The 15,326-nt window shown below is 40.9% G+C and overlaps 1 protein-coding gene across 4 annotated transcripts; it reads left to right on the top strand.

Annotated features, from left to right (window-relative positions):
- Positions 1-4,199: 4,199 nt before the first annotated feature.
- On the top strand, positions 4,200-14,891 carry tm9sf2 (transmembrane 9 superfamily member 2). Of its 4 annotated transcripts, XM_072697624.1 has the most exons (8): positions 4,936-5,052; positions 5,781-5,843; positions 5,928-6,036; positions 9,463-11,174; positions 11,493-12,023; positions 12,124-12,283; positions 12,929-13,039; positions 14,085-14,891. In XM_072697624.1, the coding sequence occupies exons 5-8, from the start codon at positions 11,569-11,571 to the stop codon at positions 14,145-14,147; spliced, it is 789 nt and encodes a 262-aa protein (XP_072553725.1). In that variant the 5' UTR covers positions 4,936-5,052; positions 5,781-5,843; positions 5,928-6,036; positions 9,463-11,174; positions 11,493-11,568; the 3' UTR covers positions 14,148-14,891. The 4 variants fall into 4 exon arrangements, 1 of the variants encoding a protein (XP_072553725.1); XR_011981810.1 differs by lacking the exons at positions 4,936-5,052; positions 14,085-14,891 and adding an exon at positions 4,200-4,254 and having other exon boundaries at positions 12,124-13,902; XR_011981809.1 differs by lacking the exons at positions 4,936-5,052; positions 14,085-14,891 and adding an exon at positions 4,270-4,924 and having other exon boundaries at positions 5,967-6,036; positions 12,124-13,902.
- Positions 14,892-15,326: the final 435 nt, after the last annotated feature.

The raw sequence follows: 15,326 nt of genomic DNA, 5'->3' as shown, positions 1-15,326 counted from the left end.
CTACCGTAAACGTATTTTATAACTATATCCCTACTGGTTTGCATTTAATCCGCCAAATGTAAAATAGTTTCTCCATATAATGCCACAGAATGCCGCATCCTTGTTGTATCTTTATTCTTGCTGGATTCCTTCGTAGACTTGTAGCTTTTGTTTTCCCGGTTTGGCTTCTGTCAGTTTTTGTGAGCCTGGGAAAAAGGTCTAGTACCGGACTGCAATGTAGTCATTTAAAATGGACCAAGTTTGACTAAGGGGCTGAAAACTGCGAGCATTCCCTTGAAGTTTGCGTCCTTCCATTTTCCCAGTTTGGCATTTGTGAATATATTATTATTATTATTATTATTATTATTATTATTATTATTATTATTATTGCTATTGTTGTTGTTGCGATTTCCATCGCAAGCGTTCAAGTTAACTAGTCCCTGTTGGAAACTGTAACATCTGTTTATGTATATAGCAACAAGTTCCTTTAAACAAAACCATTGGTATCCGGGCCATGTTATGGTGAGGTACAGGCTACTGAAGCATTTTTGAGTGGTTACTTAGTTATTATGATGTTGTCAACAAATGGAAATTTCTATCCTGCTAAAATCCACCAAATCCACTTTCCATCACTGTATCCAGTGCAGGGTGCCAGTGCACCCCAGGGCATACCTTAGACAGGATTTTAGTAGATAACAGCATGCCCTTGCATACCAGCAATCCAGAGGTGATTCTAGGGACTCTGGGGGCCCCAGGCAAAAAACTCCATGGGCCCCTCCAACTCCCCTTTCCTCCAGCATGGTCAAATTTATCACATTTATTTTACTATGAAGTGTAAATAATATCAACAAAGAGAATTTAATAAACATGAGGCCTTTATTTTCACTTTTGTGAAAGAAAAGAAAAATAAATGCACAAAAAAAGCAGATTTGTCGGTGCAATGTGCTGTGTAATCGGCCGTCTTCGGGGCCCCTCAGAGCTTGGGGGCCCCTCAGAGCTTGGGGGTCCTGGGGCATCTTTCCTGCCCTCTCTGTCCTGTCGCTGTGCCTCTGCAGCAAATGCCAGTCGATCTAAATTGCATGTTTTGTGCATGTGGGAGGAAACTGGAGTCCCCAGAGGAATCCACACAGTGATAACCATAAGGGACCACAGTGCTACCTACTGAATGACTCTGCTTGTGAATATCATAAGCTGACATGCTATTAATTTCATTTTAAAAAAAGTTCAACACATCCTGTTGTGCTTCTGTGTGCTTTTACGTGGCCTGCATGCAGTAATAATGTTCAGCTAGTCACTGCATAATTTAAATAACTTTTTGTTTATCAATGCGACATAAGGGGCTTGATGTCGTTTCCTCAAACTTTTCTTTTTTCTCTAAGTCTGAAATTGAGCTTTTTTGTGAACAGACTGGATCCTGTAGAATCTGTCCTATCTTATGAATACACTGTATAAGTAAATCCACGGATACGGATTCAAGATTCTTTAATTGTCACATAATGTACATAGTTATACAAAGTACAAAGTCCCGAAACGCTCTTTTGTGGACGGTGCAAATTTAAAACTCCAAATTGTGCTAAAGTTAGAGTGCAAAAAAAGCTAAAAATGCAAGCAGAGAAGTATGTTCAAAATCAACGGTAACACAGACATAAAAAAGTGAGCAGTGTAACAGTGCAGATATGGTGAGGGGTACAAGAGCCCAATGTACATCAGGGTGTGAGTAGCAATGGCACGTCCAGGTTCAGAACCGTATGGCCTGGGGGTAGAAACTCCTCCTAAGCCTCTCAGTCCTGGCCATGATTGTGGCATAATATCAAACTAAATATACCAGATATGCTATATGAGTAATTTTTGCATGTGGAAGACTAAAATCCACATAGGCTGTTGATATGATAGTTTATGTACACAAACACAAACATCTGTATTCACCCATGACCTAAAACAATGTGACTCAACCCCAATGAGAAGCAAATAATGTTGACTAATTAGTAAAAATGGTGCTCAAACTGCAAAATGGTGTCAACGTCACAGATATAGAATACTTTTTATGGGTATGTACAAATTTGAAGTCCTTTTTCAAGGTGAAAAAAACAGTGAAAGACTTGGAGTAACAAATTAGTGTATTGTAATGAAAAATTTGACCTGTTATTTGGTGTCCTTCATGAAATAGGCACCCAAAAATATATGCAGTTTTTAATGCTATTTTTGAGCCTTGAAAAAGTGTGTGGGGTGGGGTGGGGCGGGGTGGGGTGGGGCGGGGGGGGGGGAGGAGAGAAAGGTTTTTCACTAAATTGGGAAGGAAATTCTCTTCACTTGCTTTCAAATGGAAAAGAATGTGTTGTTATTGAAAGAGATGTAGGAGTTACAAGGCACTGAATAAAATCACTGAAACTACACACTAAATGTCACGTCGCGTGCAGCACGGATCGGGGAAGCAGGCGAACGGACGCCAGGGATCGGGGAATACGGGTTTTAATGACAGCACACAGAGCACAAAGCACACCACATAACAACGTCAATGACCGAACTGGGGATACAAACGGAAACGCGGACTAAATACACTGAACTAATGACAACAATCCGAAACAGCTGTAAAACACTGGGATTCCACATGAGGTTAACGAGGGGGCGTGGCACACATTAGGATCGGACGGAGCGGGGTGTGACACTAAACGTATTCTCTTTTAATCACACTATAAAATATACTATAAAGTGTATCTGAAGTATCCCTAATGTGTAGCCCAAAGTGTGTAAAGTGTTTGGGGAAATTTTTAGAGAATGCATCCTTTGTCTTGTTAGCTGAAATCCAGGCGTACCACTGGTCAAGTCTGCGGGCCACAAAATTTACACTTGTTTATTTTCCACTGGGAAAGGGGAGATTCAAGCCTAAGGTGTCTGCTTCACCGAAATGAGCACACAGAGTTAGTCAGTTGATAGGTGCATGACAGAAAAGGTCTTGGAAAATGAAATGTGACGACCCAGCATGAAACATGCGTGTAAGTCACTTCTCAGAAATTTGACCTTTTTCTGTTTGTTAAAATGGGGGAGGAGGGAGGGGTTTGGATGGAATATACATAGTAAATTGTGAGATAACAACCCAAGTGACAGAAGACACCCCCAGAAGGCATATCAGGTTAAAGGTACGATCATTGAACAAAATGTGACTGTTTGTGTGTTTGTGCTCTTGAGTCTAACTGGGAATGACACCTGTTCACCAATGGCCTTCCTGGGATCTGAAAGTATAAAAATATTAGTGGTAGCACTTATGACACTATAATTTTTTGAGAATCTGTATTTTTTTTTCAGGCTTGATTTTTGCTCTGAAGAGTCAGAGACAAGTCACTCAGAAAAATTGGGTCAGGTTTTATTTGATTAAATGATTGATCTTTCTTCATATAAGTTGTGTGTTATGATGTATTTTGTATATTTATGTGCATTGTATATTGATCTTGTTTTTAAATCTAATTATCTAATTATGTGGTATAATTTAATTTTGGAATTTTATTGATGCTAAATTGTTAACCTGTTATGCTTATATGTCTTTATAAATTAATATAGAGCTGTTTTTTTTTTTTGGTAAATCACATAAAGCCCAACTTAAGCCAAATTAAATATATTTTAATAATTTGTAGTTCAAGTTCAAAGTTAAGGAAGAATGCACAGTAGGGTGTACAAAAACATATAAGTAAGAAGACAAGACCATGCAGGATTTTTTTAAATGAGGAATGATGCTGAACTATCAGCACCGTTGGTGAGTTGTACTGATTAAGCCATAATTTTTGCTTGAAATTTGGAAGCAGGTCAAAAGATTGATTTCATTTTATGAATGTTTGTCCATTTTATAGAAGTCTCATTCCTCATGCTGTGGTTGAATCAGTTGCCACGTGATCCATTTTACAATATCCTAATTATTTATATAACGAACGATACAGGAACCGGATATAAATTATGTATGTATGATTTCACTTGTGAATTTCATAATGTAATTATGAATTTTCTGTCTACTAGATAGACCTGTTTTTTGTTGTCCAGTTTTTGGGAGTTATAAAATGCGATTTTTCCTTCTTCAGATATTATCCCATTTTAGGCTGCGTTAAGTACTCTGCACCGCTAGAGGGCATGCGATAATTAGAGAATAACTACGTTAAATAAAAATCTTATTTTGATAGGGCTCAACCAGGAAACATCGGAAATATAAGAATATATGCAGGTATAACGGTGGCGGAAACTGCGGACGCTTAATGTCTTTTGCTGAGGATGTTGAAATGTGGGGCCACGGTATTGTTATTGTTCCAAGAAGCCGCATTTGTGTCACGTAATGTGTGTTAGTGAGTCAGAGAGAGTGCAAACCCCAGGGGGCTTCTGCCAGGGTGAGGTGACAGCCCCCGAAACCCACAGGGGGTGCATCTGTAGCAAAGTGCCTGCTCATGGCTGAGTCGCTGTTCCTTAGTTTACCTTTCAGCAGCGCAGTACAGGAAGCCTGTAAAACGATGCGCTGCCAAATAGTTCTAAATCTTTTGCAAGCTTTTAAATGTGGCTTTGAGTCTTTCCTAATATTGCCAATTATGTGTATATTATAAGAATCCATGCACTGTATGTATTTGCATCCTGCCGCCCGGAAAGCGTATTTCTGCATGTTTTGTGCATGTAAGCACTTTCCAGGGGCGCTGGCTGTAAGGTGCGTGCGGGCAGATTGACGCTGTCTGTCAGGACGCGGTCTTGACGGTGCCGTGAGTCGGAGCAGGTCTGGAGCTCTCAATCGCGCCCAGTGGGAGATGAGTGCTGGTCTCCCGGGGATGCCTCCGCCAGCTGGCTCCTCGCCGATGAGCCACGCCCCGGCTGTCTGTAGCGGCAGCGATCGCACTGCGCGCGCGTGTGTGTGTGTGTGTGTGTGTGTGTGTGTGCCAGAGTACAAGAAACCAAAGGCCCAGGATAAATGCTTTATCAGGTTTCAATTTCTTCTTCCCCTCAGTGCGTTGTATTATTTATAGCTATTTTGCGTTGTACAAATTAAGGCTGTGTTGTGTAAAATACTGCTGAAGTACAACAGTAAAGTACTTACTGAGGATCCTACTCGTGAGCATACTCTCCTTAATTACCTAAAGTATGTGCGTTTTTACTGTGATTGCCATGACGCGGCAGTGCGAACAGACCACCTCTGCAGGACTGTGGGTAACATGCCAGTTACCTGGCGCTACGATGCGGAAGTTCAGCAGAATTCAGCGTGGATTTTCCGCTGGATGTTATATGACTAACACTGGGCAGCCCAAAGATGTTTGTGTCGTAAATGTTAGTTTTGTTCTCTACAAAAAAATGGTAAAATATTTTTACCTTTGCTTGTCACTGGGGCTGTACCCTCAAGGGTCTGTCAATTGTACCCTTAGCTGTAGGTAACTGTACCTTTTAAGGGACAGAAACAGACTCTGTGGAACATTTCTACACCATTGATGGTACATTAATGCTGTTTGTACCTTTGGGAGGCTTGTTGGAGTCCATTTCTGTACCTTAAAAGGCACAAATACAAGGATACAGCTTCAGTGACAAGCAAAGGTACACATTTTTACCTTTTTTCTGAGAGTGTATTCATACATAATTGAATATATCTGAAAGTGTTATACTTAAAAAGTTGCCTTTTAATGTTGTCAGAAATTTAATAGGCGAAGTATTAAAAGATGTATTAAAAATTGTTAAAAAAAAACTAATCTGTTTTTTTTATAAATCACATAAAGCCTCAATTAAGCTAATACAAGTTAATACAAACGCGTCTCTAAAAAATCTATGATATTCCCTGACTTTTTCTGTAGGAGGATCAGATAATCACGATTGTACTTTGGATTCATTCCCCACACCAGTATCCAGTGGTTTAGGTGAGTTTGTCTGTCTCCCTCTTAGTCGCTATCCCACTGTCATCTGTGGGCATATGGACAATCTTGCTGTTCTCTGACCTGCAGTATCATGAACTCCCTGGTCATTGTGCTGTTCCTCTCCAGCACGGCGGCCGCGATCACGCAGGGGACGCTGCTCATAGACATCGCCCGCTACTGCCAGATGGACTCTGTCGTGAGCGATTGCTTTTACATAAACTTTACATAAAAGAGCACCGAGTGACAAGGTCTTCCTTCCTTTCTGTAATAAATGTACTGACAGAATGCTTTTAAAATACAGCATGCAGGTGGGTATGGTGGATGATCTGCTCCCACGTTGCGGGCGTGCTCTGTGGTGGTGTGCTGACAGGCTGAGTGTGTTGTTTCTGTTGGCATGGAGCAGGTGGAAAGGTCAGGTTCATATTCGGCATCCAAGGATTTAATAAGCGTGGCTGTAACAACTGTTTTGGGTGGCTGGTTAGACGGGTTGATTTTACTTTAGTATCTGTGTATGGCAAACAAGGGCCGCTTGCTTAATTCTGGGCGTTTTACGGCACCTTCGTATTTTAACGCTACTTTGCTCTGTCACCCATAACAGAAGGGGTTTTCGGGTCACCCAGTGCTACACGCATGTTAAAAATTGCGTGTTAGCCTGCTTTATTACTCAGAGAGGTGATTAATTGTTTCAGCAGCTCTCGCACGCTAGACAGACTGACGGTTGGAGTTATCATAGTGATCAGCTGAACTATTGACCCCAGTACAAGCTGTTTGAAGCATATTAACTGTAATTGGTGCGCCGGTTATGTTGCTCTTTCATGATCCTTTGTGCCATTCTTCCAAGAGGATGCCCAGGAGGAATTTGGGTTGAAGCTGGAGTACGGAGATGTCTTTCAGCCAGCGAGGATGGGAACGCTCCTTTCGGTCTTTCCGGGGTCTGGAACACAGATCTTCATCAGCGTGAACCCAGCATCTCATGATCCAGAAGATGATATTTACACGGGGTCCTGTAAGGGGACTTTCTAGCTACTAAAAGACCAGGGGCTTGACTTCATATTTTTTAAGGAAACTTGGCATCAGGGACACAATACTGATGGATAAGCTTAAAATACTCAGGGCTCCTATAGCCCTGAGTGATCAGACCTAATGACACTCACAGGACCTGCAGATTTGTATCCAGTAATCGGTTAGCAAACTGCTCTGCAAATCATATGTGCCGAGTAGTATTAGCAAACAGTAAAAAACTGGAGACTGGAGTAATAATAACAAATACCCACCCTACAGTGTTCATCTTATAAGATCTGCCTGGAATAGACTGCTTTTATAGAAAATAAAGATAATGAATTTTGTATTATGCGATATGAAAGCAGTGTCGTTGTATGACTAAGTGGTAGACTACAGAGCAGTGTCTTGCCATGTGGATCGAAGCAGTGATTGAAAAATGTAGCTCAGAATTCATAACCAAACTGGAACTTGGTGTTTTCTAAACTTACATTTCACCAATGATTATTCATTTCTGAATGTAGTGTTCCTCATGAATTTTGCATAGGTGAATGGAAGGTCAAGTGTTTACTCAAAAAAGGATATATATATATATATAATTATATAGATATAATTATATATATATATAATTACCATCCATCCATTTTCCATACCCACTTTTCTGTATATATGTATTTGTGTATACACTGTGTGCAGAATTATTAGGTAAGCATTATTCTTGGAGATGATTTTAAACAAAACTTAGGCAAACTTATATGGGTGAATTCAGAAGTTTTCCTTTGCTCCAAGTAAATTTATTTAGAGATGAAATGTTACATTAGTCTGTCACAAACAGAAATAAAACACGTGATTATCGGTGTACAAATTTATTAGGCAATCAGAAACTAAGATTTTTTTCTCTTCACCATCGACATAAATAAAAAAAAGTTTTACTTATTCAGTCTATAAAAGGAATAACAAACGTCAGTCATCCTACACAGTCCACTTTTAATGTTATGTATAGGCCTCTTCTCAGTGATCATCATGAGCCTGTTATCCATTGAACAATTGTAGTTTTTGATTTGATTATGTCCTATGTTAGTTGAGGCAGCTAGGAGCCCCTCCCAGACGCTCTCCTGACTTGCCACCTTGGTATATCTCATGAGGCCCAGTACTTCTCAATGGGGGTTGATGTGTCCTTCAAGAGGAGATGTGTCCCTCAAGAGGAGATGTGTCCGTGTCTGTTGTTAATGTTTTAGCTTGTGTGTTATTGAGTGCAGGTTGTGTTTCAACCTTTGTGTCCTTAGTAATGTTACACAGCACACCGCACCTAGTACTTCCAGGGACAGCATTCAGATTGCAGTATTGAAAAATAGTGGACATTTGATGCTAAATAATTTATGGAAGTCTCTACCTTAATTTGACAGAAATCTGGCAGTTAATTTGTGTCTCTCTATATGCTTCTAACATCTTATTTGGCTGTTGGCTACAAAACAGTTGATTGTATAGTGATCACGTTTGGCTGTTGGCTACAAAATTGATTGTATAGTGATCACGTTTGGTTGTTGGCTACAAAACAACTGATTGTATAGTGATCACGTTTTAAAAGTTTGGCTGTTGTGATTGTTTTGCATCCTTGGCACTTTAGTATTTAATTTTTTCTCGCTCTCCTGTTTTGGACAGTTTTAATAGTAATAATAACTTTTGCAAAAGTATCTATGGTTTCCTGTTTTAGTCCAAACAGAAAGTACTCAGACCAAATACTGTGCATGCTCTATTTTAAACAGTCCATTCTTAGTTGGAGATTAATTTGGCCTGAACTATTGGTCGGAAGAGAAGACACAACCAAAAGACACAGTTGCTTAATAATTCTGCACGGGTGAATATCTATGTCTGTTTATACATCTATTAGATGTGGAATTGTATAGCAGTTATTTAGGCCGTTCTAAAGTACGCAGTAATATGTAATGTCTGTTATGCATTATATGCTTCACTTACACATTGCTTTGGACCAAAGCAAAATGAATATATGGAAACATAAATATAATCCATAACAGTCATTAAATTGCTCTCCCCACATACTGCATTCAATATTTTAGCATTTGATTATTCTTTATTCGCTATTTTAAGTATTCTTACTGATAACTGATTTTAAGCTTTACAAGTTTAAATTATGATTTGGCTGAAACAATTTGTCTATAAATTGAAGTAGGTTGATATTTCAAGGACTGTGTCGTCCTTGTAAAATTCTAAAAGAAAAAAAGTTTAACAATGTTCTGCAGTGAGTTTTTTTTCCAGAATAGATTTCCACATCTTTGTCAGCAAATCTAATGTGGTTTAATGTGATGCTAGACATGTGAATATGTACATGCTTCTTGAAGCAGAGCCATTAACACCCACTAATGGGGGGAAATAGATAATATTGGTAGGATTAATAGCTATAATTTGAGAGATTAAAAGTGTGCTAAAGGGCTTGGCAGCATGTGGAACTCCTTGTCTTTTTGTTTTGACAGCTACCGACTCAGAGTTCTGAGTATGTTTTTGAGTATATGATGGTGTGATGCCTTCCGTCCTGATGTGACGATCGATGCATGTTTGCCTGTGTGTTTGACAGTCTTCGCCCGCCTCATTTCCCTGTCCCCAGCCAAACGCGGGGGCCCTTGTGACGTCTGCTGTGGGGCCGTGGAGACTCCAGCGGCTTATGTGGCCGCCAGATTCTACAAGTGTAAGAGGCGGAGATGCGTCCTGACGGGGGAACCTGCTCATTAGGTCACATCAGCGTCAGCGCATGACAACCTGGACGAGCTGAGGCTCCTCGGGCCTGTGGCCCGCTCCTGTCCAGCTTGACTGTCTGAGCACCAGTGATATCTATTTCAGTCCACCCACAGATCTGACAGCCAGCACGGTGACTCTGGAGAATGAATAATTCAGCAATTAGTTGTCTTCCCACCACACTCATATGTTTTCCCATTCTCTGGTGTCCACAACATTTAGCATCCAAGTGTGGAGCTAGGAGCCATTTTGATTTTCACTTACGCGTGGCGCTTTGATTAATTTTACAGCATTTTTGAGGAGTTCTTTCCCACATTTCACCCCACAACATTTTCCGACATTTTTAGCTGTTCAAGGCCAGTGTTTTACAGTAGACTGTGAAACATCATGTGTTCCTTTGATTTATACTGAATTCATGTACAAAGAAATTCCATAGATTTCTTTTATATTGTGAGGATAACAACTGAAGATTTCTTTCTCATACCCAATTGAGGTTGAATATCTTCCCTCTTCTTTTGTGGTATGAATTGCTACTTTTTTGCTGGAATGAAAACCACTTAAAAGAATGAATTGGAGAACAAGAGTAAACCCAAATACCAGTGTCACAGCATCAGAGTAGGATATAGCCAGGATATGGCAGAATACAGGTAGGGAGGACTGAGGACTCTGTTCTGTTAGCCAGACTGTGGCTACTGATACAACTACATACATTCAGAAAAACCAGGCTTCAGATGAACGTGTCACATAGAAGTTCCCAGTACAGTAAATAAAATTATATCACATTGTTTTTATACTTTGTGTGTTCCTATACTTGCATTGATCAAAATGATACTTTCTATAGTTTCAGCCCCTGAAGTGTGATATTTTACATGCTTTATATCAGGATTTTGTGTTTCTAAGGTTCACTGATATGTGTTCTGGTAAAACAATATACCTGGTTGAAACGCCGCATCTTAAGCACGTCTAACGTTTCCTGGAGGGCAAAATTGTAAGAGGTGGACCTGCCATTTTTTTTCTTTAAACCTTTTCCTCTTAAACAGCCTTTGCTGGTGAAAAATGTAAAAGGAACGTCTTGCTGAGAGCTTTACTATGGCCTGTGTGAGTATTTACATCAAATAGTGGTGACGTAGCCCTTCATTCACTGACCAGCTCAGTGATTTTTGTGCGCCTTATGGATTTAAATTGAAATATAGCTAATACCAGTCGAAAATATATTCTTTATAAACCTTTAAAAAATCATTTATATATATAATTAAATATAACGGCAAAAATATGGATATATATACTTTTTTGACATTAACTTAAGTTTAGCTTCCACCAAAGTCTACACTGGGGCTCACTAACTCTCAGCTTTGTGACATTAAAGAAACTTGTGAATTTTCTCTTCGCATTAACATTTCTACTCCTTTAACAAGTCATGTGACCACGTGTAATTTCGTACGTAGTTTTGCACATCGTTTGATGGGTGGCTCCCTCTGTACCGCGGTATAAACTGGTATTTCATGTAGCCTAGATGGAAGTACGCCCCTACTGACGGAGACTAGCAGCTAGAACAGCAGCTGTTTTGTCCTGGGAGTCTTCTGTGTAAGTCCAACCCCAAACTAATCCTGCTTAATTCCAGATGTCTGGCACATGCACATGGCAGGGTTTTAGGCCTGTTGATAGATGCTTTGAGTGTGTACGTGTTAATCATCCAATTTTAAAACCAAAACATAAGACTTATTTGATTTGCCTATTAGAAATCCAAATCTGTAGCACAGCATGAGATGAACAAGAAGAAATCAAAACAGTAAATAATACGAGTCCTGTGTGTTTGTCCTGATTGTGTTTTATCATTCTCATGTTTGGCTGAGCTCACACACTGGCTGCATTTTTTGCTTTATTATTTCATACCTCCTTCAGGATAACGTTTCTTCACTTCATTGCGATTAGCGTAATCCTGTGGGAAAACAGCCCTTCTGCTGACATATCCTTCAGGATGCTGGTGACCATCCTGGACCTGTGGTTCTGCGTCTCTGTGCCCCTCACATTCCTCGGAGCCCGTTTCGGCTGTGAGAAGCCCTTGAGTCGCCAAAATTCTGAAAAAGGCCCAGGAGGGCGAGCATCCTTCGAGACAAACATCCGTCCAGGCGAGCATCCTTCTAGACGAACATCCGTCCAGGCGAGCATCCTACCAGGCGAACATCCGTCCAGGCGAGCATCCTTCCAGACGAACATCCGTCCAGGCGAGCATCCTTCCAGACGAACATCCGTCCAGGCGAGCATCCTTCCAGACGAGCATCCGTCCAGGCGAGCATCCTTCCAGACGAACATCCGTCCAGAAGAACATCCGTCCAGGCGAGCATCCGTCCAGGCGAGCATCCTTCCAGGCGAGCATCCTTCCAGACGAACATCCGTCCAGGCGAGCATCCTTCCAGACGAACATCCATCCAGGCAAGCATCCTTCCAGACAAACATCCGTCCAGGCGAGCTTTGTGCTGCATGGATGGGACATGGTCGAGCAGGATTAGAATGTGCGATTGTTTTTTCATAGGGGATCGAGCACCCGGTCCGCACCAACCAGATCCCTTGCCAAATTCCGGAACAGTCTTTCTACACAAAATCACTTCCTGGGATTCAGGCTAATGGGGGAGGAGGGGTCCTCCCTTCGGCTGCATATTCATCCAGTTCTTCTTCACCCTAAACAGCATCTGGTCAGTTAATGCAGTTATTTGCTGTGTGAATGTAATTTCCCCCAGATGCATTTCATTCTTTAATTAATGTGTTTTTTTATTATTCATATGGCTTTGTATTTTTATCTGTTTCCCTAATGAAAATGCATTGATAATCACCCAGTAGAGAGGCTGATGTGTGTGGGTCACAGACCTATGGGCTGATATCTTAGGGCTTGTGTTTGTTTGTCATCCTTTGTCTGTGTGGGTTCTCTCTGCGTATTCTGGTTTCCTGCAACAGTCTGAAAATTTCCAAGTATGTGGTTTTCTGTGTGTGTGTGTGTGTATGTGTGTGTGTGTGTCTGTGTTTGCGTGTGTGGGTGGGTGATCCCTGCCTTATATCTTCAGCTGCCTGTGATATTCTCCAAATTCACTGCAGCTCTGTACTGGATAGTAGATAATGGAAGATGCTAGTTTTGAATTATCTATGAAATATTGATTTTAATGCATAAATGCAAAATATAAATGTGAATTACACTTTTTTTCTTTTGAGGGAAGGGGGAAATCATTGTGTCTAAAAGACTCACAAGTTTTTCCTGCTCTTTAAATCCCCTTTGCTTCCACTGCCCATGCGATCAGGTGGAGATTTTATTATTTTTAATTGTCTAACGTGTCTTTTTCCATAAGGTCGAACCAGATGTACTATTTGTCCGGATTCTGTTCCTGGTGTTGATCATACTAGTGATTACATGTTCAGAGGCCACAATCCTTCTCTGTTACTTTCAGCCCCATGCAGAAGTGAGTGCCACACTGCCCCTCTCACAATGTTCTCTCACAATATCCATTCTCTGTTTTGTTCATATAACTGTTTAATCCATCAGCTTCGAGAAGGAGTTCAGTTTTGATGTCTGACAAATGGAAGTTAGTGCTGGAATAACTGACTTAGATATTTTCCTTGAACTAATTGTATAGAGCAGTGTTTCCCAACCCAGTCCTTGGGGGCCCACAGACGGTCCACATTTTTGCTCCCTCCCAGCTCCCTGCCAGACAGTCCACATTTTTGCTACTCCATACAGTACTGCTACTCTAAGCTCCGAATCACCAGACTCACCGGCACAATCCTATGCTTTGGCTACACCATGATCATGGCTTTGATCTTCTTCCTGTTCACAGGCGTGTTGACGCTGGTGATGTGTTCCAGTCTTATCCCACCAGTACCATGTCCCCTCAGCCAAGGCGGCCTGTACTTTAGAAACCATTATTTGAAATCTGCTAGGAAGCTGCTCATTAATGAAGTTAAATGAAGTGAGAATGTGGAAATGAAGTGAACTAGACAGAGCGGGAAAGAGGGATTAAACCCATTTGGTGTGATGGGGATAATGGGCAGACTGGTGTGATGCCCAAACAGCTGGCTGTTCCTGGGTCAGTCACTGGTCTGTGATTGGTTAAGCATTCATTTCTTCATTAATTTTAGTCTGGGATATTTCCGGATGGGATCTTTGGAAAGGGTTGGGAAACCTGGATTTTTGTTTCCTAAACATTTACCCGTAGCCACCATAGTCGTATTTACCGAGCCTTTAACTGTATCCTGCTATATGAGCAGTATATATACCTTCAGAAAAGGTACAGTACAGTTCATGTACTCCAATATCTTCAAATTCATGCACAACAAGATTGCACAAATAATATTGTTCTACTTCATTGGTTTGTCTGATTTGATATTAGTAGATGCTATATATATATATATATATATATATATATATATATATTTATTTTTATTTTTTTTCCCCAATAATTGCAAAATATGGCATTATTGTGAAACTGAGTTTTTTTTTCTTTTAAGGGAGTTGTCAGTCCCTCCCAGGCAAACCCAGCAGCCATATCTCAGCTGTGCTTTTCATCGTAAAGGCACATATCTGAATTGTTGCTTAACCTAGCCCGTGACCCTGCCACATGCGATCTCTGTCCCACTGGCCGGATCCTCCATTGCACAACGCCCTGGGAGGCATGCGAGGTGCGCGGCGTGTCAGGGAGGGGCAGCGGAACGAGAAAAAAAAAGGGGGGAATCCAGCACTCACGCATCAAAGAAAAAAAAAGGGAAGCACTTGGCCGTGTGCTTACTCATCTGTGAACAACGGAGTGATCGGGAAAGTTTGCATGGGAAGCTTTTTGACGGTGCCCTGCTGCTCTGTCAGTGCGGCACAGGCTGAAGACACTGGCATCCTCTATTGCCTTCCAGGTCATTGGTCAGCCCCAGCAGGGGGCAGCGCTGTGCGGCTCATGACAAGTCCCAGATTCACAGCTGGATCTGTAACAAGGTATCATAGTAAATGAGTCGGTAAAACATCACTGGGTTGAAGAGCGTGAAAAATTGTCATGATATCATTTGTAATTCCTGATCCGAATTGCCGGTGAACACGGCCCGGTAATGAAGGGTTTTTTTTCCGGAACTCCCTGGTGCACTTACAGTGCCCAAAGACTCAGATTTTGGCTAATGCAAGACGGCAACAATTACGCGCTCTTGGCTTCACAGTTTCCATGTTGTAGGTGTTGTGGCCTTGATGTAAGATGTTTTTGACACGTTGTCCTGTTTTACATTTTAGATTTACTCTTCATTACTCACGAACAATTATGTCTCATATCTCCGTTGTACTGGGACTGGGGGGGGGGGGGGGGTTACTTCTGTTGCCAGTTTTCAATAGTGTCAAGTTCCACAATAATGTGTTTTGTTTTGAAAATGGATCCATCCTGGAAGTTTTCAGGCTGAAAATACATTACTTTATTTTAATGCTGTGAATGAGTGGATCAAATGTTCTCTGAGCTTTTCGAGATAGTTCAATTTGGTGTTTTTTAATGGTCAAGAATTCCCCAAGAAACAGTATTTAAATCATTTGCATACTTCAGTCAAACAAAATTCAGAAACGTATGGTTATTTTTAAAATAATTTCAATAATATTGGGTTAAGGACTGGGGTAGGTTTAATATTATAGCTGAAATATATTTCCCACTAGTAAAAGTTGCTTTAATGAATTTGAGCACGAGTCCTTTTTAGGGCAGTAGTGAGTATACTGTAGTTGTGTTTTCC

This window comes from Paramormyrops kingsleyae, chromosome 1 (assembly GCF_048594095.1).
Source record: "Paramormyrops kingsleyae isolate MSU_618 chromosome 1, PKINGS_0.4, whole genome shotgun sequence".
NCBI lineage: Eukaryota > Metazoa > Chordata > Actinopteri > Osteoglossiformes > Mormyridae > Paramormyrops > Paramormyrops kingsleyae.
The sequence above is the reverse complement of the archived record's forward strand: the minus strand, read 5'-3'. Positions and strand labels throughout refer to the sequence as shown.

Excerpts from the sequence above, each read along its gene's own strand:
- tm9sf2 (XM_072697624.1), top strand. The coding sequence starts at position 11,569 with ATGCTGGTGACCATCCTGGACCTGTGGTTCTGCGTCTCTGTGCCCCTC. Across the intron at positions 12,024-12,123 it reads CCAGACGAACATCCATCCAG|GGGATCGAGCACCCGGTCCG; the intron begins GCAAGCATCCTT and ends GTTTTTTCATAG. Across the intron at positions 12,284-12,928 it reads TTCACCCTAAACAGCATCTG|GTCGAACCAGATGTACTATT; the intron begins GTCAGTTAATGC and ends TTTTTCCATAAG.